This window comes from Pseudorca crassidens, chromosome 17 (genome assembly GCF_039906515.1).
Source record: "Pseudorca crassidens isolate mPseCra1 chromosome 17, mPseCra1.hap1, whole genome shotgun sequence".
Classification (NCBI taxonomy): Eukaryota; Metazoa; Chordata; class Mammalia; order Artiodactyla; family Delphinidae; genus Pseudorca; species Pseudorca crassidens.
In genome coordinates, this window is record NC_090312.1 from 76198517 (window position 1) to 76223076 (window position 24560).

At 42.3% G+C, this 24560-nt stretch overlaps 1 protein-coding gene across 2 annotated transcripts; it reads left to right on the plus strand.

Moving 5' to 3' along the window:
* The first annotated feature begins 1009 nt into the window (after positions 1–1009).
* On the plus strand, positions 1010–24297 carry GGH (gamma-glutamyl hydrolase). Of its 2 annotated transcripts, XM_067712217.1 has the most exons (9): positions 1010–1234; positions 4183–4297; positions 8265–8315; positions 12097–12181; positions 15451–15589; positions 18002–18108; positions 18192–18282; positions 22255–22392; positions 23912–24297. In XM_067712217.1, exons 1-9 carry the CDS (start codon positions 1126–1128, stop codon positions 24031–24033), a joined length of 957 nt encoding a protein of 318 aa, XP_067568318.1. In that variant the 5' UTR covers positions 1010–1125; the 3' UTR covers positions 24034–24297. The 2 variants fall into 2 exon arrangements, with proteins under 2 accessions (XP_067568318.1, XP_067568319.1); XM_067712218.1 differs by lacking the exon at positions 22255–22392.
* Positions 24298–24560: the final 263 nt, after the last annotated feature.

Below are 24560 nucleotides of genomic sequence, written 5' to 3' on the forward strand. Positions count from 1 at the left end.
CTTGCCATTGAGTTGATTTTCAAACACTCTTCAGTTTTATTCTGAATTTGACCCTTATAGGTGGGAACGCTCACCTAGTATAAGCCAAATCTTTATATTTTGGTTTTCACTCTGTCTTTCATCTACTTTCCCACCAAAATATGCCTAGTGTTTCTAAATCTCTTTTAAAATTTTAAACAGAAACCTCAAAAAACTTCTAATGACTAGGAACCCCAGTCATCCTTTCTGCCCCGTTTGTAGGACACTCTGTGCTTGGGGTCAACATTGAAGTTAGGAGGCACCGTCTGCGGGCCTGGCCTGGCCTTGCCCCTTTGCCGCGATGCCAGCGGTGGGCCGACCCAGCTCGGGGCTGGGGCGGTGCGTCCGTGGACGTGTTCGCATCCATCGTCCTTCCCTTGTCTTCCCTTCGTATAGTCCATAAGCCTCGACCCTGAACACAAATGGCAAGATGTGGAAATTACCTCCTAAGTCACCGTACATCCTTGTATGGAACGCTGGGGTGTCAAACTTGGCTGCCAGCCTTCCTAAAGACGATTTTAGCAGCTCCCGACGATTTTAGGCAGGGGCTGCCGATGGCGCAAAGTTCTCAGGCGACTTCTAGAACCTCTCGCCAGCTTCCCCTGCTGCCAGGTTACCATTTCGGTCAGGCAGAGACCCTGCGGTTCCCCTTCGACCGCTGGACCGGGCGCCCCAGTTAGCTCTGGGTGACTTAAGGTCACGTCGAGAAAACAACTGAAAGGGCAGATTCGAGGACGCGGAGACCGCCCCGTGCCCACCCGGCACTTTCCCGAGTCTCCGCAGGCGCGGCGGGGCGCGGCGGGGGCGGGGGCGCGGCGGCGGCGCCGTGATGGGGCGAGCAGGGTCTCTGGTACCCAGGAGCCGCCCGCCCCTGGCCCCGCCCCTGGCCCCGCCCCGGCCCCGCCCGGCCCCGCCCCGCCCCGCCCGGCCCCGCCCGGCCCCGCCCCGCGGCAGCCGCGCGCACGCGCCGGGACAGCTTTTCCCATAGGCCCCTGCGGCGGAGCACCGCCCTCGCCCTAAGCCCTGGATCAGCCGGGAGGACGGGGTTGAGTCCCTTGGCTGCGCGCCGGCCGTGCCTTTGAAAGGCGGCGGGAGGCGGCGAGCGCGATGGCGAGCTTGGGTCTTCTGCTGAGAGTGCTGGGCCTGGTCCTTTGCGGGGCGGCGAGCCTTGGGCTGTCCGCTTCTCCCGCCCCCACCTCCAAGAAGCCCATCATCGGTGAGGAGGCGGCGGGGGCCGGGGGCCGGGGGCCGGGACCGCGGTGGGCGCTTCCAGCAGCTGCGCTCCGGCGGCTGCGTCCTGTCCTAGAAGACCCAAGTTCAGGGTTAGGATGTGTGCCTTCCTGTGTAGCACAGGGGCCAAGCCATCATTTGGATCGTGCTGAAATATAGCTAATTAATGCCTCGTTGATTTCCTCAACTCCAAGGCTCTTAAAATTGGAAGGGAGGAAGGTGCACTGTGAAGAATCCTGCGGATGGTTTAATTGTTTGTACTTAGCTAGGAATTTCTACTGATTAAACGAATTCTATACATGCATTATCTTTATTAAAATTTCACCGGCTGAGGGCGCATTTCGAGGAACGATGCATTATAACGTATAAAAATCGAATTGGCTAGATAATCAAGAAATAATGGTATACCTTGGTCTTAGTCATCTCCAGCAGAGGAGGGCAGCAGCGGCTGGTGTGATCCTAATGGCAGTTCTGTTCGGTGTTAAAGTGAAGCATGTCATTTTTCGTTTTCGACAAATGTATGTTTTAAAAAGAGAGTAAAATCAATTTGCATTGCCAGAATAGACATTTGATACTGGGCAGGGGAAAGCAACCCAGGAGAAATCGGACCGGATTTTAAATTTGCAGAAAGTAACTTGTGTGTGGACAGGTAAAATGGTCTCATTTTAGCTGTAGTGTTATGCCTTTCATATTGTTTTTTGTGTGTTCCCCCCACCCCGAAGATGGGCACTGTATTGTGTGACTAAATAGAAAGTAGATGAGCATTTTTTCGTGTATATTGGTAGTGCCCAGTTTTCAAATGTGTTGTGTATCAGTATTTGGAACCCGGAATGCCTTATTTTATAAGCTACTTAAAATAGTGGTTAGAATCTCCCAGGGGAACTAACTCAAAGTATAATCTCATGTAGTGTGCTGGGAATTGTGGGTGCAGAGGGGAGGGAAAAAGGGAAGAAGAGGAGTGATTGTTTTCCCTTTGCTAGAAACAGTGGTTTCTAGGAAACAAGTCCAGGGTCAAGTATAGAAAAAGTAAGTAAGCTTTTGGTTTACCCTGATCCGTTAAGACAAAATAGTTAACTGAATACCTGTGTGCAAGGCACTGAGTTAGGAGTGCAAAGGATCAACGAAAAGAAGCCGCGAAATTCATGAGATGGCCTCAAAGTATGGGTAGAATTTTGGTCCCATTTTGAGGGGCGGGGAATATAGCCGAGCTCTTGTCCCAGGATGGAGAGGGGGCGGGGGAGAAGTTGGTGGAACTTACCTACTCTAATGTACTTTCCTACTTTCTAGTACCTTGTGTCCACATGTCCCCAGCCCGCCTTTGTGGCACCTCATCCTTGCCTGTCCTGTAACCACTCCATTTCCTATGACACTCCCTAATTATTTCCCTGCTAACTGTTATTGTCCTTAATAAGGGCGATCTTCCCGCTCCATGAGGAGAAAAGCAGTCTTACTGAACAAAGTTTGGCATGTGGCATATATGTTAACTGAGTGCCTGATGAATACCAGTTATTGTAAGAAGCTGGGGATGCAGGTGACTGACTGATAAGGACGGCCCTGCCTGTCAGGTGGCCTGCAGAGACACTGAAGGTGTTCCAAATGGTGAAGTAGTGAGCGATACAGGCACAGGTATCCTCTCCGGAGAGATGTGTTTTGATGTGTCCTGGATGCCAGTGCTGTGCTGGGGCTGAGGTTTCAGGGGTAAGAGGCAGCCAGAGCGGTAGGTGGGCCCGAGCATCAGGGTCTGTAGAGTTTGTGAAAGTTTAGGAACCCATCGAAGTGCTCAAGCAAGGAGGTACCCCCTGCTGCTTTGATCTCTCTCTCTTCTCTCTCTGATTTCCTTTGCTGTCACTTTGTCTCCTTGCCAACACAGGACTCTAGTCACAGGCACTCCTTGCAGCGGGACAGGCACAGAGCCGACTCGGGGCCTTTGCACTTGCTATTCCCTCATCCTGGAACCGTCTTCCTCCAGATACCCGCATGTGGCTGACTCCCTCACCTCTCTGAAGTCCTGCCGACAGTGTCATGTTCTACCTTCTGAGAGAGGACTTGCCTGGCCACCGCATTTAAGAGACTTTCTTCTTTTCTGTAGATTGGAACTTACCCAATCCTTCCTTCCCGAAACACACACCTTCTTCTGCTGCTTTACTTTTCTTCTCGGCTCTTACCACCAGCCATCACACTATTGTTTACCCTTTTGATCTTGTTTACTGTGTTTCCTCTCTTCTCTCCCTTCCGCACACTGGAATTAAAGCCCACAAAGCAGGGATTTGGTTTGTTCAGTTCACTCATGTGTCCCCAGCACCTAGTCCAGTGCCTGGTATATAGTACGATTCAGTAATATATGCCAAAACAGTGAATGGTGATGTCATCGGATTTCTTTCCATGTGGAGAACTGGATGGAGTTGGAAGGCAGTTGCTTAAGAAAGGATGCAGAGAGACCTTTTAAGGGGCTATTATAATAGTCTGGGGTCGGGGGGACGCAAGATATTAGTTGCTTGGATTAAGGTGGTGGTGATGATGTTGGAGAGATATGGATAGAAGATATTTTCACTCCTTTACTTTGTTGTCAAGGAAACGATGTGCCTTAGAGTGTGTGTGTGTGTGTGGGAAGGGAGAGGCCTCCTTCTAGATTGAAGGATCTGTACTCTGAAGTTGATTCTAGCTTTTGTGAAAAAGGCTGGTGCTATTGTAGACCTACTTGGGGGGCTTATTTGGCCTCCCTAATGAGGCAAGAGAGAAGGCTACTTAAAACTCACATCAGCCTCCACTACTCCTTTCCCAAATTCTATAGACGTGCTCTCAGAAGAAGTTTCATATTTAATTCTGTGAATTAAATGAGTAGAGTAGTGACATTTCTAGGGTGATGTGTTTCAGTTTCTGAGCAGGAAAAAAGGAAATTGCTTGAAAGTGAAACTTCTTTTTTTTGTAATTTAGGAATATTAATGCAAACGTGCCATAGTGAGAACATGAAAATCCTGGGAAAATACTATATTGCTGCATCCTATGTAAAGTATCTGGAATCCGCAGGTGCAAGAGTTGTACCCATAAGGTATGATTCGATAGTGTTTACTCTGAGTAATACAAGCTGCAACTGCTGTTTTATCTCTAAAATTATCTTTTATCTCTAAAATGAATGCTTTCTCTCCTGTGATCACGTCATTCAAGTGTGTTCACATCACACCTGATTTTTGTCACACATCTAATGCTTAGGAGTCTCTCATTAAGTCGTTTAAGGTGTGAAGCTCTGTGCATCTGTGATATCATTAGACATGAGGCATATGTATTAGACGGAGAATGAGATGAGTCACCTTTCCCCCAGAAAAGGTGATCCTCATCAGACAGCGTGAAAGTAATGGAGTGAAGGCATCTGCAGCGGCACTTCATCCCGTAATATTAGGGTAAGGAAACACTTACGGAATCAAGGAGTGTTCTAGAAGAGGACTTTTAAAACACCTTTGCGCTCTACTCTAAAAGTTTGGGGGCTTCCCTGGTGGCACAGTGGTTGAGAATCTGCCTGCCAATGCAGGGGACACGGGTTCGAGCCCTGGTCTGGGAAGATCCCACATGCCGCGGAGCAACTGAGCCCGTAAGCCACAACTACTGAGCCTGCGCGTCTGGAGCCTGTGCTCCACGGCAAGAGAGGCCACGATAGTGAGAGGCCCGCGCACCGCGATGAAGAGTGGCTCCCGCTCGCCGCAACTAGAAAAAGCCCTCACACAGAAACAAAGACCCAACACAGCAAAAATAAATAAATAAATAAATTTATAGAAGTTTGGAAATTACTACTACAGCAGTGTTGTTTCAGTATAAATGACAGGTATTGCAATTTTAAAGGAGGTACATTATTTTTGTGATATAATGACCTAGAATAAGAAAATGATTCATGTCATATTCATGACATGACGTGATAATAAATGATGCATGTCATTTTGATTTGGAAAGAGTTGAATTTTTTAACAGAAACCTTGTAAGTATTGATATTATCTTATCATCCAAAATTGGTTATATTTGGGGGTCTTCCAGCACCCTCACCTAATCCATTATAAGTGATTTCACACACAAAACACAACTGTTTGCTCTGGGCAACTTGTTTTTGTAAATAATTTCGCATTAAACAATTGTAACAAAGAAAATTACTGCTCAAAAAGAACATTAATACTAAAAATGCAAATATTACAATTTTGAGAACGGTACCACCAAATGGTTTTATGTTTAGATTCATAAGGATTGTCTTTTTGCTTGATCTTTTACATTTAACTGTCTCTACTCCAAGATGAATGTTCGCTTTTGACATTAGTCTTCAATTTTATAGTAGCAGATCTAATTTTTCAAATGAAATCTTATTTGGAACCCAGGTAACAGCAGCATTTTAGAGCTGAGGCAGAGGCTCTGGACAGTCCTTAGGACAGTGTTGCAAAGTTTTGATCCTGGAAGCTTTTTCCGCAAGCTCTTCTTTTAGGACATAGTGCTGATAACACAGGTGGGAGGTGGAGAGTAAAAAGGCAGGGAGGCCAGTGCAGAGATGGCTGCTAGGTGTGAGTAGGCGAGGTGTGAAGCGAGAAGGGCTTGTCTTAGAGCAGTGGCTGTAGGATCTATGGGTAAATATTCTTTAAAAAAAAATCAGTAAGACCTGATGAGTAATAGAATGAAAGGGCACAGGGAGGAATAGATGAGAATGACAGAAGTTTTGAAATGGGAAATTTTGAAACTAGGGAAGTTTTGAAACTGATGATTTGTAGAATACTGGGACTTAAGCCTGAGATACTGAAACCGTGACTGTCAGCATTCAGGTTAATTTCCAGCTTGGGTTCCCAAAGTTCACTTGAAGGTATATTGCTCAGAATTAGAATCACGTGATCCTGTAAAAACAATGTAATGCATGACAGCTTAATTCCCAGAGGAACCTGCAGAGGATTGCCTAATGTAGAACGAGACAAGTGATCACACCGGTAACATTGGATTCATTTCTGAATTTCGGGTGCTGGGGACCAACTTCTGCAGTTTAGAAGGAAAAGGAGGAGGATGGGAGACCTAATCCTGGAGCAGCTGAAGAAGTTTGTCTTTGGTGTCCTTCCGCCTTCTGTCTGCTGCCTTCGCCCTCAGGTGGCCGCTGCACTCAGGTTATAATGATCTTCCGCCGCAGGACTAGGGAGACCCACCGAGTGTCCCCCACCTGAGAGCTGGCACGTGGCTGCCCACAGGCTGCTCTTGGTTTAAACATGTGCTTCATTCACGCAGTGCTTAAAATATGTACAAGTCAGAAGACTTTGTAAAAGTCTGAATTCTTGGCTTCCTTTTTTTTGAAGGCAGTTTTCTGGAGCTCATTTTAAACGGAGCACGTGCTGTCCATTGGCAACAGCGCCTGTCACTCCTTTTCTCGTTGCTGAAGCTGTGTCATTTGCCATCATTACCAGACTTTCGCTGTTTTCTTTAAAAAGAACTTATTGAGAGGGTCTTTTGTTTCAAGAAAGTCTGATAACATGGAAGCACCGTCTGTGTTCAGAGAATGTGACCTGGTCTGTTTTGCCTGCAAGGCCTCTGAGGCGCTTGAGTTTGTGACACCCCCTGCCCACAACCAACAGTTAAGCCCCTTAATAGTGATAAACAGGGCCCGAAAATTCAGTCATGGACAATGGGGGAGCCATTTACTTAGAATGACTGAAGTGACTGGAAACAGGCTGCATGGCTAGCTGGTAGGAGTCCCTGGAGCGCAGCTGAGTGATCTGAATCCGTTCTGGCTCCTCGTGGTGGTAGCTGCCCATCTGGTTTATATATCCATGGGGAAGATTCTGGGTCCCTGCTGGTTCCTTCTTTGCTGACACAATCTGGGGAGATTGAACTGGCAGACTACTGGGACTCACATTTCATCTTCCTATCACTTCCCAAGTCACAGCCACCTGCCCATCTATCCTCCATTTAAGATAGTGGTAAGCACCACTGCAGTGTCACCCACTGCTCTGTGGCTCTCTGCCAGAGGAGGATTATTATGAATTTCTGAACAGCACAGCTCATTTGGGCTTAGAGGAGAGCCTAGAGGGGTTTTCTGGCAAAGCACAGCTACGTCCGGGCATCATGGGTATCTCCTTAATAATGGGAGAAGTGTCCTAATGCCTCTAGAACTTTCCTGTGCGGCAGAAATGGACTGTAGTTGATATCTGAGAAGGCATTATGCCTTTTTATTCTCTTATACAACCAGAAGACTCTGAACGTAGCACAGTTCTTGCAGGAATTCATAAATAGGATGCTCTTTTCCCTTGTCCTTTCATTCCGTCGAACTTCTGGAAGAGTAACCTGTCTTACTGTGACATAAGTCAAGGTTGTAGCCAGTTGTCACAGACTAATCCCGTGGGTTTTCTCTGGAGAAGGGAATAAGATCATCAATAACGTGGTGATTGTTAGGAAAACCTTACCAGATGTTTGATGAAGGGAACTTCAGAATAATTACCTGGGCAAATTAGGCCCATCTACAGGGACCTGCATGTAGTCTGTACCACCTAGATCTGAACTCTTCTGACTTGTGAATACACAGTAGTTCTGAGACCTTTGCGGTTGGCGGTAGGGGTGGGTTGAAGCAGGGACTTGGCATTTATATTTTTTGCCGAAGCTTCCTGTAGTTAAGATGGGTATGCTAATAAATCTCTTAGTCTTTACTTAAAACTACTGAATATCCTTACTTTTTTTTTTTTTAATCTTGGCTAGCAGAGAAATTACTGGTACCCAAATCTCATGGTCTTTAATGTTTTGCATATTAACATGTACCTCACAATATCAAATTACATTAGACCAGAGGAAAACATGTTTACTTGTCTGATTAGCAAAACAAGGATATAAGTATGTGGCTTTCATGTAGTTTGAAAAAAATGTTTCTAGGAAGGCAGAGAGGTGATATAATCCAGTATTTAAGAATTATTTTTCACCCGGCTTTTAAAAATTAATGTGGTGACTTCTTTTAGAGGCTTACTTTTCTTCTTAAGTTTTGGAAATGGATGTTTTGTAATTATTTTTATTGTTTTCAGGCTTGATCTTAAAGATGAAGAGTATGAAAAGCTTTTCAAGTCTATTAATGGGTAAGTTGCCAACATTGGTTTAATATAGTGTAGGAGGTCTAAGCAATGCAAAGAAGTGCATATAAATTTAGTACATGTTTCTATGTAGCTCCCTCACAGTGGTGTAATATTAGTCTTCTGAGTTGAGAGGTGCAGAAGTCCTGCAGAGAGAAGGCAGGTTAAGAAATAAATGTTACACAGTAGACAACATACAATTTTTTTTAATGTGCGACATAGTCTTTATTCTTTTAATGCTTGTCTTAAATGTTTTGAAGCCACTTTGGAGGCCGTGGCATACTGCTTGCTTAGGGGATGTATAAGTCTTAAGAATGAGAATATTAATTGGTTATTTTTCCGAAGCTGACTTGGATAGAACTTGGAAAAAAAGTTTTATATCCTCTAGCTTCTCCGCAAAAGATATGATTGCTTAGCTCGCAGAAAAAAAAACAACCCTCTTAATCATATGAAAAAATGTGCAACATTACTCACAATTAGAGGAAAGCTAATTATAGCAATTAAAACCCATCAAGTTAGCAAAGAGCAGAAAATGTGCTAGTACTCTGTGGTGAGGGTGTGAGGAAACAGTGTTCTTATCCTTTACTTATGGGAGTTGTTGATCCAAATAATCAATAAACAATTATTAAGGAACAGAAGAGAGTTTTATTCGAGCCAAATGAAGGACTATAGCCCAGGAAGAAAGTGCTCTGGAAAAACACGATTTTATATCTTGACAGAGCAAAGAACGAACATCAAACACAACAAGGGTACATTCCTTCAGGGTTTTGACAGACAGATTAGCACATATACAGCGAGTCAGCATGACCTTGGTGTCTGGGAAGGGAACCTTATCTTTGAAGGACTACTAGCATGGACGTCATAGGAAGGGGAGACATTTATCCCCGTCTTCAAAGTGGACTTTTTTTGAAACTTCTGGATAACGCATTATTTTCTTAGTGGTTAAAGCAGTTGTACAGCACTTGTTTGATGCACCATAGGATAGGCTGTTCTAGTTAGCGTAAAGTTCAAGCCAAGTCATGTGTAAGCCAGGATGATGTCCCCATACCTCAATAGGTGAAAATTTCTTCCATCAGGGTGAGTTATATAGTCTTTTGGGGGCAGGTTTTTTTTTTTTTTTTTTTTTTTGTGGTACGCGGGCCTCTCACTGTTGTGGCCCCTCCCGTTGCGGAGCACAGGCTCCGGACGCGTAGGCTCATTGGCCATGGCTCACAGGCCCAGCCGCTCCACGGCATGTGGGATCTTCCTGGACCAGGGTACGAACCCGTGTCCCCTGCATCGGCAGGCGGACTCTCAACCACTGCGCCACCAGGGAAGCCCTTGGGGGCAGTTTTACAGTATCTATTGAAATTAAAAATGCACATACCATATGACCCAGGAAACCCTTCAGAGGAATTTGATTTTACAAATATAATCACCCCTTTTAACATATACACACTACTATATATAAAATAGATAACCAACAGGGACCTACTGTATAGCACAGGGAACATACTCAATATTTTATAATAACCTATAAGGGAAAGTAATCTGAAAAAGAATATATATACATACATACATATACATACATATATGTATAAAAAAATGAATCACTTTGCTGTATACCTGAAACTAACACAACATTAGAAATCAACTATACTTCAGTAAAAAGAAAATAATAAAACAGAAAGAAAAATATAATCCCCCCTTATGTGAAGACTTAGGCCCGAACATATGCATTGTAGAATTGTTTGAAATACTTCTGATTTAGAACCCATCCAACGGTCCATCAGTTGGGAATTGTATAAAAAAATAGACTATATGCATATAATAGAATATTATGCACAGGTTAAACATGAGGCTATCTATAGATGTTGCCCTGAATCACTATTGTTCTGTGAACCATGTGATAAGAAGCAAGGCACATAGTGGTGTGTATAGTATACTACCATTTACTTTTGTTTTTAAAGTTGGAGTGAGGAGATATGTATAGCATATATGAGGTCAACATAACAAATTTTAATGGTGATTTCTTTTTTCTTTTTTTTTAAAGAACATCCATCTTTTTAAAAAAATTAATTAATTAATTAATTTTTGTTGCAGTGAGTCTTAGTTGCAGCAGGTGGGCTCCTTAGTTGTGGCTTTATAGGCTCCTTAGTTGTGGCATTCGAACTCTTAGTTGCAGCATGCATGTGGGATCTAGTTCCCTGACCAGGGATCAAACACACGTTCCCTGCATTGGAAGGCAGATTCTTAACCACTGCGCCACCAGGGAAGCCCCATAATGGTGGTTATTTCTAATCAGGAGTGGGATGGAGGGAGTCTATTTTACTGTAAAGCTTTTATAAAAAGAACTTTTTAAAAATTTTAGAAAACTGTTCATTTATTAATATTTTTTTAAAAAAAGCTATGTTCAAAACAGTCGTTTGTATTCACCTCAGTTTGGATCAGTAAATATTTACAGTGAAGTTAGTTCAATTTAGTGAAACATTTACAATGCCTGTTATATGCAGTGTACTTTGGCATGGACAAAGATAAATAAGTCCAGGAGAGAGTATATGGTAGAACCTCAAAAATATACAGCAGGCAATGAGCAGGACTCTAATGCCACTTCCAAAACACCTTTACTGAGCCTTGTATGCAGTTTTTATTTTTTGGGGGGGGGGGCTTGCAGAGATGAAAAGGCAGAGCCTTGCATTGAAGGAGTTTGTCAACCGAGAGGGACAGTCAAGTTTTACTTTATGAATGGACTTTGAGATTAAACATACCAAGTTTGTTCAGAGGCAGCTTTTTAAATACTGAGTCAATGAAAAGGGAGAACTGCTAATGAGTCTTCATTAAGCCACTTTAAACTGTAGGGTTTTCTGCTTGGTTTTGTGGCAGATGTTCTGCCTTATAGTTTATATATTTCCTACTAGACCACGATCCTACTAACAGCAAAAATTACCCATCTTTGTCTCTGTGGGCTAATACCTATTACTGAATGAACACAGTCTCAAAGGTGATATTTCACATGTCTCAAATTCATATTTAAGTATTTTCAAAAATTTTAATATATTTAATTCAACCTTTGTAATCTCTTTTGAATATCCTTAGTTACTTTAAGAGCTTTTTAGAGTTAGTTTACAAAGTTGATATGAAAACATAAATATTTTTCTCTCTCTCTCCTTTATGGGTAGGGTAAAATAAAGTCAAATGCTTGTGACTCCCCTTTTTCTCCTAGAATTTTTTAAAATGGTAATTGTGTTCTTTTTCAAAATTTTCTAACACCATTCTTATTTCTGAAGAGATTTCAGGGTAATAATAATAAATTTTAAATTCCATAGATATTTAATTCTAGCCTACTATATTTTTATGACTAGTTTGTTCTTTATTGTTAAAACAGATTTTTTTTGTGAGCTAAGCCTGACTCATGATTATGGACCTGCAGTTGATTTTGGCATCTCTGATCATCTTAATTTAAACCTAGCTATACTTGGAATTTTATTTCTACTTGATTTCTAGCTGTGTGTATTCTCCTCCCCTCCCCCCATTTATTTTACTTTAATTTATCCACACTCTATTTCAAAAATAAACTTGTTTATCCAAGAGGTTTGGTAGAATATGCACAAATTCATTGTTAACTGCAATAGTTTACAAATGGGTGGGATTGTAAATATTTTGTATTTTCTTTTTGCCTAATTTTTCTCATTTTCTCTAATGATCTTGCTGCTTATGTGGTAAGGAAAAGTTGTTTTAAAATAAAATGATTGTTTATTTTCTGGGAGTGGGGAGGGGTTGAAATGCACGCTGTTTGATGTTGTTTCAGGATCCTTTTCCCTGGAGGAAGTGTTGACCTCATAAATTCAGGTTACGCCCACGTGGCCAAAATATTTTACAAGTTGGCCATACAGGTAAACCTCAGTTATTTCTTATTATTCCAGGTGAGCTTTTGTAATTTTCCACGAGGATAATTCCTTTTTTAAGCACGTGGTAATACTTTCTGCACAATTACCCTAGTCTCGTCACACCTTTAGCTGTTGGGGTGCCTGTTCTTTTCCAGCCAGTGGCAGCTCTTGGCCATTTTCTCTGCGCTTCATTTAATTCTGGGCTCCAGGGAGCCTCAGGGCCCTGCTGGCCGGCCCTCTCTGTTTGGGCTCATTAATGTGAACCAGGCCCTCATGGTGGCCAAGTAAGCTGGCTTCATTATGTACTGGGCATTGTTCATGTGTTGTGTTTTTTTTTTTTTAATTATTTTTTTGACTGCGTTGGGTCTTTGTTGTTGCATGCGGGCTTTCTCTAGTCACGGTGAGCGGAGCTACTCTTCATTGCTGTGCGTGGGCTTCTCATTGCGGTAGCTTCTGTTGTTACGGAGCACGGGCTCTAGGCATGTGGGCTTCAGTAGCTGTGGCATGCGGGCTCAGTAGTTGTGGCTCATGGGCTCTAGAACGCAGCCTCAGTAGTTGTGGCGCACGGGCTTAGTTGCTCCGCGGCATGTGGGATCGTCCTGGACCAGGGCTCGAACTGTGTCCCCTGCATTGGCAGGCGTATTCTTAACCACTGTGCCACCAGGGAAGTCCCTGTTCATGTGTTGTTAATTCTCATCTCCTCTCCGTGACTTGCAGAGCCTCTCGATTCCTTTTTAGTCTCCTAAAAAGACTGCTCCTGCCTTTGCACCATAGCTCAGACCCTGGCTATTTCTCCCCTGAACTGTTAACAGCAATTTTCTAATTAATCTTGCTGGTCCTACTATCTCCCCCAACCTTAAATATTTCCCTAAGAAACTGCTTTTTACATATGAGATGCTTGTTTGAAAACTTAATGGCTTGGCTTGATGACCTGTATGTAGCCTTTTATAGTCTTTGAGTCAAGATATACAGTGTGTCCACAGCTCACCTTTTCCAGACTTTGCTTGTGCAGGTAATTGCAGCCAGGCTGGTATTTCCAGCACATACTCTGTGTCCTCCTACTTTCAGATCTGCTTAGGCTGTTCCTTTCTACCCCGTCCCTAATTTGTGCCTTAGCCAGCTTTTCAGGGAAGCCCAGAGACAGAATATCTTGAAGTTAGCTGTTCATGTCTCATCAGATTGCATGGCTCTGACACCCTTTGAGGCATTCCTCATTTCATATCATATGGTTCCATGTACTTAGTACATGCTCAGTGGATATTTTTTGGAAAAACTAGGGAACAAAATTGAGATTTTATAACATGAGTGATTTAAAATGCATTTGGAAAGCATATATATGAACATTATAAAGCCACTCTTCCTTTGCATATAGAGACTCATGTAACTGGCTTGTTCAATTTAAAAAAAAAGGAGCCACCTAACCCGTAAGACCCAAAGGCCTATTTAAAAAAATATAATTAGGGCTTCTCTGGTGGCACAGTGGTTAAGAATCCACCTGCCAGTGCAAGGGACACGGGTTCGAGCCCTGGTCCAGGAAGATCCCACATGCCGCGGAGCAACTAAGCCCGTGCACCACAACTACTGAGCCTGTGCTCTAGAGCCCGCGTGCCACAGCTACTGAAGCCCGCGCGCCTAGAGCCCGTGCTCTGCAATGAGAAGCCCGCGCACCGCAACAAAGAGTAGCCCCTGCTCGCCGTAACTAGAGAAAGCCTGTGCGCAGCAATGAAGACCCAACACAGCCAAAAATAATAAATAAATAAAAATAAATAAATTTTAAAAAATGTAATTAGCTACTTGAAGATTTCAAAGCAAAGAAAAAAGCTTAGCAACCTTGAACTTCCATTTAGCTGTAGCCACTGGGGTCCACAGGCCCTGATGAAGAAGCCCTGAGAAGTGATTTCTGTGAGATCTATTCGGTTTCACTCTGTGTCCTTTGCTCTGCTGATCACAACAAACAAAAGATGTGGTCCCAGCAAATGGGGATTTAACATTTAGTTCAGAAATCAAGTTTGGTGTGCATATGGAAACAGAGAACAGTTCAGCCCTCTTTTGTGTTTATTGTAAGTGGATGCAGTAAGACCCTTCAACATAACGTATACAATTCTAACTTCTAAAAATAAAATTTTCCAGACTTGCATATAAAAGTATTAAAATCCTATCTTGAGATAGGAAGTATAGGAATTAATGCTGTTCTATATTTTTCTCATTGAAGAACAGAAAAAAACTCCCTAACAATTTCCTCATTTAAAATGAGTTACTATTAGGTTATAAATATATATATATATATATATTTTTTTTAATTAATTAATTTTTTTTTTTGCGGTACGTGGGCCTCCCACTGTTGTGGCCTCTCCCATTGTGGAGCACAGGCTCCGGACGAGCAGGCTCAGCGGCCATGGCTCATGGGCCCAGCCGCTCCGCGGCACGTGGGATCTTCCCAGACCGGGGCACGAACCTGCGTCCTCTGCATCGGCAGGTGGACTCTCAACCACTGCGCCACCAGGGAAGCCCTGTTAGGTTATATTTTACAGTCTATGCAGGAAAACCACTGCTTTTAGAAAAGTTACAAAACCCAGTTTTGTAACTATCAGCACACTTGGGTTTAATCTTTAGTTAATCAGAAAATTCAGTTGCTGGAATGCTTCTCCCCCAGTCACACTGGTTGTTGTGACTTCCTCTGAAGAAACCCAGTACATTTGTACTTTTTTAGTTGACAGCTTTTACTCTCTGAAATTTTATTTTACTTTTGCTTGCCGACTGTTCCTTTCCTTCCAGATCATGGCTTTCACCTGATTTAAATCTGATTAGCTGAAGGTGGTGTAATGCAGCTGTTACTATAAATTCTGAGATAATGGAGGAAAGACTTCCATTCAGAGTACGTTCAAAACTGGACAGTCATTTAAAGCAACAAGATTTGTAGAAAATGTGTAAATAGGCATTTATCTAGCATCATCCTTGATATTTACAGTCCCTGAATGTTACATGTGTTGTTCGGTAGTTGACTGGCAAATGTCTGTATCTTTCCCAGCACAACTGAGTTTGGATAGTTTGGTTAATTAAACCTGAACTATTATGTGGGAGCTTGATCTAAAGAGAAATTAAGTGATATCCTACTGATAGAAGAGAGAGTAAGTGATAGCCTACTACTATTGATCCTGGAAAACTCCTTAGAAATCCATGTATACCTCAGGTGCCAATCTTGTATGACAAATCAAATGTATAATTTTTATTTTGAAAAGTTTGAGTAAGCTTAGTTTTCTCTTTATTCTGCACAGGGTTTTGGTAATGGAGACTATTTTCCCACGTGGGGGACCTGTCTTGGATTTGAAGAGCTTACGTATCTGGTCAGTGGAGAGAGCTTATTAACCCTCACAGATACTGTTGGAATTAAAATGCCACTGAACTTCACTAGAGGTAAGAATTCTCTTTTGATCCTGAAAAAAATATTAACTGGACAGGATTAATAAGTTGCAAATATCAGAGTAAAAATATGTTCATAACATTTGTTAATTTTTAAATTATTTGCACAGGCTGAAGATGTGAATGGTCACTTTTTGTACTGAGTTATAAAGCTGGCTTAAGGAATTTTGAATGTTGATAACTTATTGCTTCTAGTGACGTCAGGACAGTGCATGATTAAAAACTCTAAAGTCAGACTTGGTGTTGAGCCCTAGCGTTGTCACTGCTGCCTTGGGGAATCATTTACCCTCTCTTAGCTTTAATTTCCTGATTTGTAAAAGCGTTTACCTCTTAGGATTTTTTTGTGAGGATTAAATAAGATAATGTTTTCCAGGTACTCTGATAAGCACTTTAAATATTACTCTAATAAGTGTTAGCTCTTATTATTATAGTCAGCATTTTTCCCTTGGCTGTGTACTCTGTTTGGATCCCAGATAGGGTGCACTGCAATTCCATTCTAGTACTAACGACCTGGAGTTAGCACAGACTCCAGTTAAAGGTTATCTCCGTGACTAGACTGCCCTTCTGTCGGATACCAGCCACGAGTCATACCCCGAGGCCACCCATACATCTGATCAGATGGCCATGAATCTTGGGATTCCCACAATCCCCCTCGGGTTTAATAATGAACTGGAATGACTCTCAGAACTCAGGAAAGTGCTATGTTTGCAATAAAGAGTTTTACTGTAAAGGATACACATGGGGCAAGGTCTGTGAGGGAATATAGAACTTCTTGCCCTCTCCCTGTTGAGTCAGGGCACGTCACCCTCCTGGCACATCAATATGTTCACCAGCCCTGTAGCTCCGGTGAACTTTGGTGCTCAGAGTTTTTATCGGGACTTTATTATGAAGGCATGGTTGATTAAATCATTGGCCGTGTTATTGAACTCAATCTCCAGTCCCTGTCTCATCCCTGGAGATCAGGCTAGCTCAAAGTCAGACCTGCTCTAGAAGTCCAATGCATGTCCATTGCACTACATAGCCAGGTAAAGTCAGACCTGCTATAATCACGTGGTTAGTTTTTCTGATAACCAGCCTCATCCTGAAGCTGTCCAGGGGCCACCTTGTGTCACCTCATTAGCATTACAAAGGCACACCTATCAGTCCGGAAATTCCAAGGGTTTAAAAGCTCCCAGTCAGGAACCCAGGACAAAGACCAGACAAATGCTTTATTTACCAATCTGTGTAAATAGATCATGATTCTTGGAGGTTACTTGATTTCTGAATCATCAGAATTGAATGTTGAATGCTACCAACCATTCCTGTTCTCAAAAGGATTTTGGATAGAAAGTAGTAGTTGTTATACATAGAATCTATAAAATGCTCTATACTTTTCAAAGCTCTTTCTCATATTATCTCACTTAATTACTGCAAGAATCCTGTGGGAAGTGTATGTATCAGGTCAGTCTCTTTTGGTTGTATGTGGTTAAAACCGAGTTTATACAAAAAAAGGAATGAAATCTGCTGAAGTAAGGTATCAGCGGATTTTTATTATGTAGGGCTCTGGGATTCTAATGGAAGCCATTAGCATCCTGAATGAGGGATTCATTGAGGGACAGCTGGCGTTAGGGCCTTGAACACCGTCAGGATTTTCTTATCCCTTTGCTGGCATATGTCTGTGTCAGACTCCAGAGCCTTCATTGAGGTAAATTGCTTCTTTTTTTTTTTTGCGGTACGCGGGCCTCTCATTGTTGTGGCCTCTCCCGTTGTGGACGGAGCACAGGCTCCGGACGCGCAGGCTTAGCGGCCATGGCTCACGGGCCCAGCCGCTCCACGGCATGTGGGATCTTCCCGGACCGGGGCACGAACCCTTGTCCCCTGCACCGGCAGGCAGACTCTCAACCACTGCGCCACCAGGGAATCCCATTGCTTCTTTTGATCTATTTAGTGAGTAGAATTATCTTGGCCTGGTTAATGTTTTTTCCTACGTTGTTGGTATTTTTAACCGTTTAAGTCCCAGATACCTTTGAAAATGTGTTAAAAGTTCTGGGTCCTTTCCTGAGAAAACAAATATATACACATGTGGAAAATTTCACCTATTTTTCAGTGCTGTCTAGAGAACTCATTTTGAAATCCTCTGCTTACTCTATGGCTAGCCTGCTCGTGATCACGTCTGAAGAATTTTAGTTATTTATGTTACAGTTCTACAAGAAAAGTACTTAAGTATGGAACATATTTGGAATTGTGTGTTAAACTTATTTTGTGCTTGACTAGAATACTTCTGTGGAAACGATGTGTTTGCATATCATTTAGTCATCTTGATTATGTCTTAACAATGGCCTCTCTCTGGCTGAAGATCAGTTGACTTCAATGGATTTTATTTTTTCTGTGTTTAAATTATTTCTTTTTATGCTTGAATTATTTCAGGTCCATTGCAGAGCAGAATGTTCGAGAATTTTCCTGCTGACTTGTTGCTGTCATTAGCAATAGAACCTCTGACTGCAAATTTCCACAAGTGGAGCCTCTCTGTGAAGGTATCACATTAATAACACAATGAAATTAATGCATTTAGATTTACTACAGAAGTAATTATTTTGTTTTTATTTTTGCACTTTAGAATTTTACAATGAATGAAAAGTTAAAGGCGTTTTTCAATATATTAACTACAAATACAGATGGCTCTATTGAGTTTATTTCAACAATGGAAGGTATGTATCACTGCAGATGTACACTTTATTTTACTTATTATATTTATTAATTTTGATTTTATAGTTCTCTTATGAATAAGATCATGTTACTTTGGGGACTGAAGTTAGAAGTTAGGGCATTTTTGGAGACAGGAAGCCTGTTTTGCCCATGTTCCAAATCAGTTGTGGTTTACCTGGGTCACCCTCTATGATAGGGTGATGAAAAGGGGAAGTGAAGAGTAAGGGGAGAGTGGATGAAGAAATAAATGGAGAAAGTGATTTCTGTTTCTAGCAATACTGCAGCTTAAGTACGTGCTGCAGACAACAGCAAAAAATGTGACTGACATACAGAAAAACATCTTCCTAAGTAAATACATTGATGAAGTGACAGTAAGGGTATTCAGACCCCAAATTGCAGGAGGTAAGTGGAGTATTTAAACCAGCCTTATTATTGAGTCAGGAGAGCTTGAGATGAAGCTCAGGACCCCCCCTCCCTGGAGAGTACCCCCGTGGAGCAGGACGCGGAAGGCTGGACCCTCCGTGAATCCTGCCTGCACAACTGCAGGGAGAGTTTGCCATCCTGAACCGTAGCGCTAAGCGGGTGGGCTGGTAAATCAGTAAAGCCCCGAGTGTTTTCATGACAGGCCGGTCTAGCGTGGCCCGCGCTATACTAACTGGGAAGTTCGGCACATCTTAAGTCAAAAAGTGTGTTTGAAGCTATCTCGGACTGATAGTGCCTCAACGTGTGTGTCAGAAACAAACGTCAGTAGTGCTCTCTGGAGGAACCTACATTTTTCCGGGACTTTTAAGAAGTTTCCATATGAGGTTTTAAGGAAAGTGATTGGTTCACAGCCAAAACATCACAAGTGCACAAGGAAGCAAAGTACCATGAATGAGAGCTTGCAGAAGCAGTAGGTGGTCTGTCAGCTGGCGAGACTGATTGGTGCTACTGGCGAGGCCCGAGCACTGGACTGGAGTCAACTGGGACGAGGCAGAAGTAGTTCATGCTATTCGCAGGTTGTGGCCATGTCACTGGCTCCCTTGTTGGGGGAGGTCAGATGTCTGAAGGTTCAGAAACGACCTCCCCGGAATTCTGGGAAGGCTGATGAATGCAGTCTGAAGTGAACCACTCTGAACTTCTCTCTCTAAGCCTGTTTCCCCTCCTGTATTTCTTACTTTAGTTGACAGCGTTGCCATTCACCGCATCATCTAGTGTTGGCTGCCCTTGACTTCCGGCCCTCATCCTCCACATCTAAGAAGTCCGTGCCACTTGCTACTTCCCACATCCTTCTTGGGAATTCTTCTTCCCAGATCTCTCTATTCCTCCTGTCCGACTGCAGCATAAACCACCTGCCACCTGTGTTGCCGCAGGAGCTCCTAACCGTTCCACAAACCTGCCTTCCAGCTGGTCACCAGCAATCCCCCGAGATTCCAGTCTGACTACATTGCTTGGGGAGAAAGCTCCTCAGTGGCTCTTCAGCACTTGGAGGATGGAGTCTGGATTTCCCAGTCATTTACTCAAGGTCTCCCCCGCAGCCCTCGCTAGCCTGGATTCCATGCACCCTGTTCAGTACACACAGCCCTCCACAGAGCAGCACTTCTTGCCCCCGTGCTTTTCCTTATGCTCTTTCCTCTCCTCTGAAAAGCTTTCCTTCCTCCCCATTCCCTTCTGCTGATGGCCTCTTAGCTAGCTTTAAGAACTCAGGGCAGTGGTCAGCTCCTGGAGGCCATCCCTGCCCGTTATCCTTTCTCGCCACATCCTCAGTGCTCCTCCTTTATACTTGCTCTGCACTTCCTAGGAATGTCTCTTTGCACTTATTTGCTCATGTTCTGTCTTTCCTCCTAGGCTAAGAGCTCACTGAGAGCTGGGACTCTGTCATTCTTTGTGTTTCCAGGACTTTATGGAAATCTCAGTAGATGTTGAATAGATGAGTAATTATTTAAATGAAAGAGTATTGGCTTGGAAATTAGGGAATAGGACTTCATGTTGGTTCTGTTCCTGGCTATGTCATCATACCAGGCTCATTTGAAATTTTTATCTTCTGAAAGTTTTCTGACACCTACTAGATAGAAACACTTGAGATGCTCCTATATGCGCATTTCCTTCCTGTTCTTGATATTTTGTTCTAAATTAGTGAGCCAGGGCGTGATTCCTAGAGTTGTCAGGAACCTGCATTGATCTTTTATTGACACAGTTTACAAAAAATGAGTAAATCTCAACTTGCTTCTGAATGTCAGTGTGTATCTCTGTCCTATCCATTCATCTATCTGAAAAATCTTTATTACAATTTATCACTTAGGGTATTTCTTTTTTTAAATAAATTTAATTAATTAATTAATTAATTAATTAATTAATTTATGGGTGTGTTGGGTCTTTGTTGCTGCACGCAGGCTTTCTCTGGTTGCAGCGAGCGGGGGCTACTCTTCTTTGAGGTGCACGGGCTTCTCATTGCGGTGGCTTCTCTTGTTGCAGAGCACGAGCTGTAGGCGCGTGGGCTTCAGTAGTTGTGGTGCATGGGCTCAGTAGTCGTGCCTCTCGGGCTCTAGAGTGCAGGCTCAGTAGTTGTGGCGCATGGGCTTCATTGATCCGCGGCATGTGGGATCTTCCCAGACCAGGGCTTGAACCTGTGTCCCCTGCATTGGCAGGCGGATTCTTAACCACTGCACCACCACTTAGGGTATTTCTTGTTCTAAATAATACTTTTCATATCTCAAAGAAATATATTAGAAGATCTGCCTTTCAGTTACCTATGTGTAACAGTTTATTTCCTGGTCATCCAGCCCATGGGTCTCCTGCTGGTGGCATCACATGTGGTTCAAGACAGAGAAAGAGAGTATGTCACAAAGAAGGGGGGGGGAGGGCGCAGTGGGGAGGGATGGAGTAGAGTGACCGGAGCTGCTTGCTGGTAGGTTCTTTTCTCTTGTGAATCTAGACTGAAGAAGGCTAGGATAAAATAGGTTTCCTTCTTCTGACATGATCTCTCTTAGCAGAGTCTCATGGGATATGCGGACAGTGCCCTTTTCCCTAGATATCTCTACTTTTGGATAATTCATTTCTCTAAGTATTTCCCGTGGTAGTCAGGGTTATAATTTCAAAGCAAGAATAATAGAGGGAGGATTTTTTTTTCAATTAAAATGAGGAAAGGCATATGTGAAGAAAAAAAGAGATGAGTATAGATATTTCTCAGAAGGTAAATATTACACATATTTTTTAAAAAATTATGGAATTTTAAAGCCATATTTAGAAGTAGAGAGAGTAATGTAATGATCCCCTGGGTACCTTTCTCTAAGCTTCAACAACTATCACATTTATATGGCCATTGTTGTTTCATATCTATTTTCTCCTCATACCAGCTTAGTTTTTGGAGTAAATCCTAGGGATCGTATCATTTTTGTATATAAAGATATTTAAGAATTCTAAAAATAAGTGAAGTACATTACCAAAAATCTTTCACACCAAATTTAAACTTTTAAAAACTATTTAAAAATTGTCAGCATGAAACCATGAACCTTTCCATAGACTGAGACAGAGACACAGTTGAGCCTGAGACTTATGTAAAAGGGCACTAAAGATGCTGGCGCAGTTCATGCTCATGTGAATGTCATTATAGGAGGGGATGAAAATGCGGTATGAAGTGGGGGGAAGAGAGTTGTAGAAGAAACTTGTGACTAATCAGATGTGCGGTTTACTATTGAGCTGGGATATATTCAAAGGCTCAGTTATTTCACTCTACTCTGATCACCTAGTAAACGGAATCGTATTTCAAATTATAAAAGGTTGTAAGTCAGTGAAATATTGTATTGTGAACTTTCACATTGACTGTGAACTGAAATTGTTTGTGTCTGAGAGAATGTGCACAGTTTAATTTTGTCTGACATTGGGTGTTATAAAAATAATGTTTTACACAGCATGTAAAACATAATTTAATTGTTAAGTAACATCCCAGACCATTGTTACTACTTAATACTCACCAGTCTATGTTCTTTGTGCAGGATACCAGTATCCGGTGTATGGTGTCCAGTGGCACCCAGAGAAAGCTCCTTATGAGTGGGGCAAATTAAAAGGCATTTCCCATGCGCCTAATGCTGTGAGGGCTGCATTTTATTTAGCAGAGTTCTTTGTGGCTGAAGGTAATATGGGGCAGGGGTTATAATTTTGTCTCTTTAGTGTGGTTTTGAAGGAAATCGCCCTCATCTGAACTTCTGTGTACTTTTACTCTGTAAATGTTTTGTAGGTTTAACTTTTAAAAAAATTAATTCATGTGAAAGCCCTGAAATTGAGATATTAGTCATTCAGATCAAACCAGGACAGTTCTTTCAGTTAACGGTACTGTACAGTCTTAAGTGGGCTGATTTCCTGAACAACAGCATAAAGATTGTTTTGTTTTGTTTTCTTGAGTCCTTTTTTTTTTAGATTCCCCTCCAATTACTCTTTTTAGGGATAATGATTTAATTATGACATTCTCTGAGGATTAGATCTTACTTTTCCAAGACAATTATGTAAATTGACTCTATACTCATCAGTCTGTGGTTTTAAGGCTGCCTATCTGTAGGTATTGGCACAGTGGAGAAAGTTAATACGCTTTGCCTGCTTTTTCATGATGAAAACACAGGCATAGTCATGCTAGGTTATGTTTGTGGGTAAATTGAGAATTTGGCTATAGATGCTTGGGTTTTAGTTGAGTGATATGGGTGTAAGACAGAGCTACGAACACAACTTGCAAGGGATTAGGGCGTCGCTCTGGCAAGTCGTGGCCCCGGGAAGATTTCCATGAACTTTGTTTGCATCCTCCCTTCACGCTTGCCCTGAGGTTTTATCAACCCTCCGTCCACACTCGCAGGTAAAGTGCTTCCTCCTGAGTTCACTGTGGTTTAGAATTGTGCTCCGGTGAACGGGTCATTTCATTACAAAAACCCCAAATTAAAAAAAAGTTCTCCCAGGTGTAGTATTAGTCCCAAGAAACATTTTCATGTCGTTCGTATAGGAGTGATGAGAACAGCAGAGAGCAGAGCAAGGCTCCCTGCAGCAGTATCACAGGAACGGCTACATGGCCTTCATTTTCCAACATCCCTCTTTCTAAAAATGCCACGGAGGCCTGTATTTACTTTATTTTGACTTTAGGGTAAAGTCTGAGCCCTCACCCCCTCACACCTAAAGTTTCGCCATGCGACTTCTTTGTGCCTCCTTGCTTTTCAAATTTCTGCCTTACCTGGGGGAGATGCCTCCCTTCTCCCCTGCCTCAGCTTTGCCAGTTTCTCCATCCTCTTGAAGCGTCCTCCTGATTAGTCTATAAAAACTTCTGTGTGGTGACTAGACAAGACTTCTTGAGCGTTAGGACCTTGCCTTGTGGATGTCGCCATCCCCAGGCCCTACATCAAGCTATGCACACAGTAGGCGTGTGGTAGGCGTTTGAATGAAAGGGGAGTGAGCGCCACGTGGGTTCTGGTGCAGGGTTAGCACGGCTGCTGTCAGGAAGGCTCTACTCCAAATCAGGTGCTGCTTTATTTGGGGGAATTTGGTAAGACGTTTTTCCTTTTTGCTGGTATTATCCCACTTAATAATGCTGATTATAGGAAGAAATATTTTAAAGTAGCCTTTTGAAAATTGTATCCTATCTTTTTAAAAATTAACGCTTTCTTTTTCTTGCAGCTCGGAAAAACAATCACCATTTTGAATCTGATGTTGAAGAGGGCAAAGCACTAATTTATCAGTACCGTCCAGTTTATACTGGGAACATTTCTTCGTTTCAGCAAAGTTATATATTTGATTGAAAGCCTTCAATGTGTTAACAGAGAAATTTTGATTAACTCCATGATTAAACTGTTGTAATAACTTGTTACTCATGACGATAATAGAAGGCCACAGAGATTCCTTTTCTATGATGTTACTGGCTCTGATTCTTCATTCAGTATATTTGACTATTTATATCACATTTGATAATCAGTCAGTGAGACAGATACATAATCTGAGTGTTTTTCATGGAAAAGCTTTCTTTTTTCTGAAGATTAGAAAAAAATAAATTTATTGAAAATACAGATATTTCATTTTTTCTAATTGATTGATTCTGGAAATACCACTCCCTACCCATCCACCTACCTCATCCTTGCTGAAGACTCTTTATTTTTTTATTAATTTTTATTGAGTTATAATTAACATACAACATTATATGAGTTTTAGGTGTGCAACATAGTGATTTGATATTTGTATACATTATAAAATGATCATCACAATAAGTCCAGTTAATGTCACCATAGGAGATTGTTACAGTATCATTGACTGTATTTTCTCTGTGTATATT

What these genes read in the sequence shown, in the direction of transcription:
- GGH (XM_067712217.1), top strand. Translation starts at nt 1,126, where the DNA reads ATGGCGAGCTTGGGTCTTCTGCTGAGAGTGCTGGGCCTGGTCCTTTGC. An exon ending in GTTTATTTCAACAATGGAAG is followed by an intron (nt 18,283 to 22,254) that starts GTATGTATCACT and finishes TTCTTTGTGCAG; the next exon opens with GATACCAGTATCCGGTGTAT. An exon ending in AGAGTTCTTTGTGGCTGAAG is followed by an intron (nt 22,393 to 23,911) that starts GTAATATGGGGC and finishes TTTTTCTTGCAG; the next exon opens with CTCGGAAAAACAATCACCAT.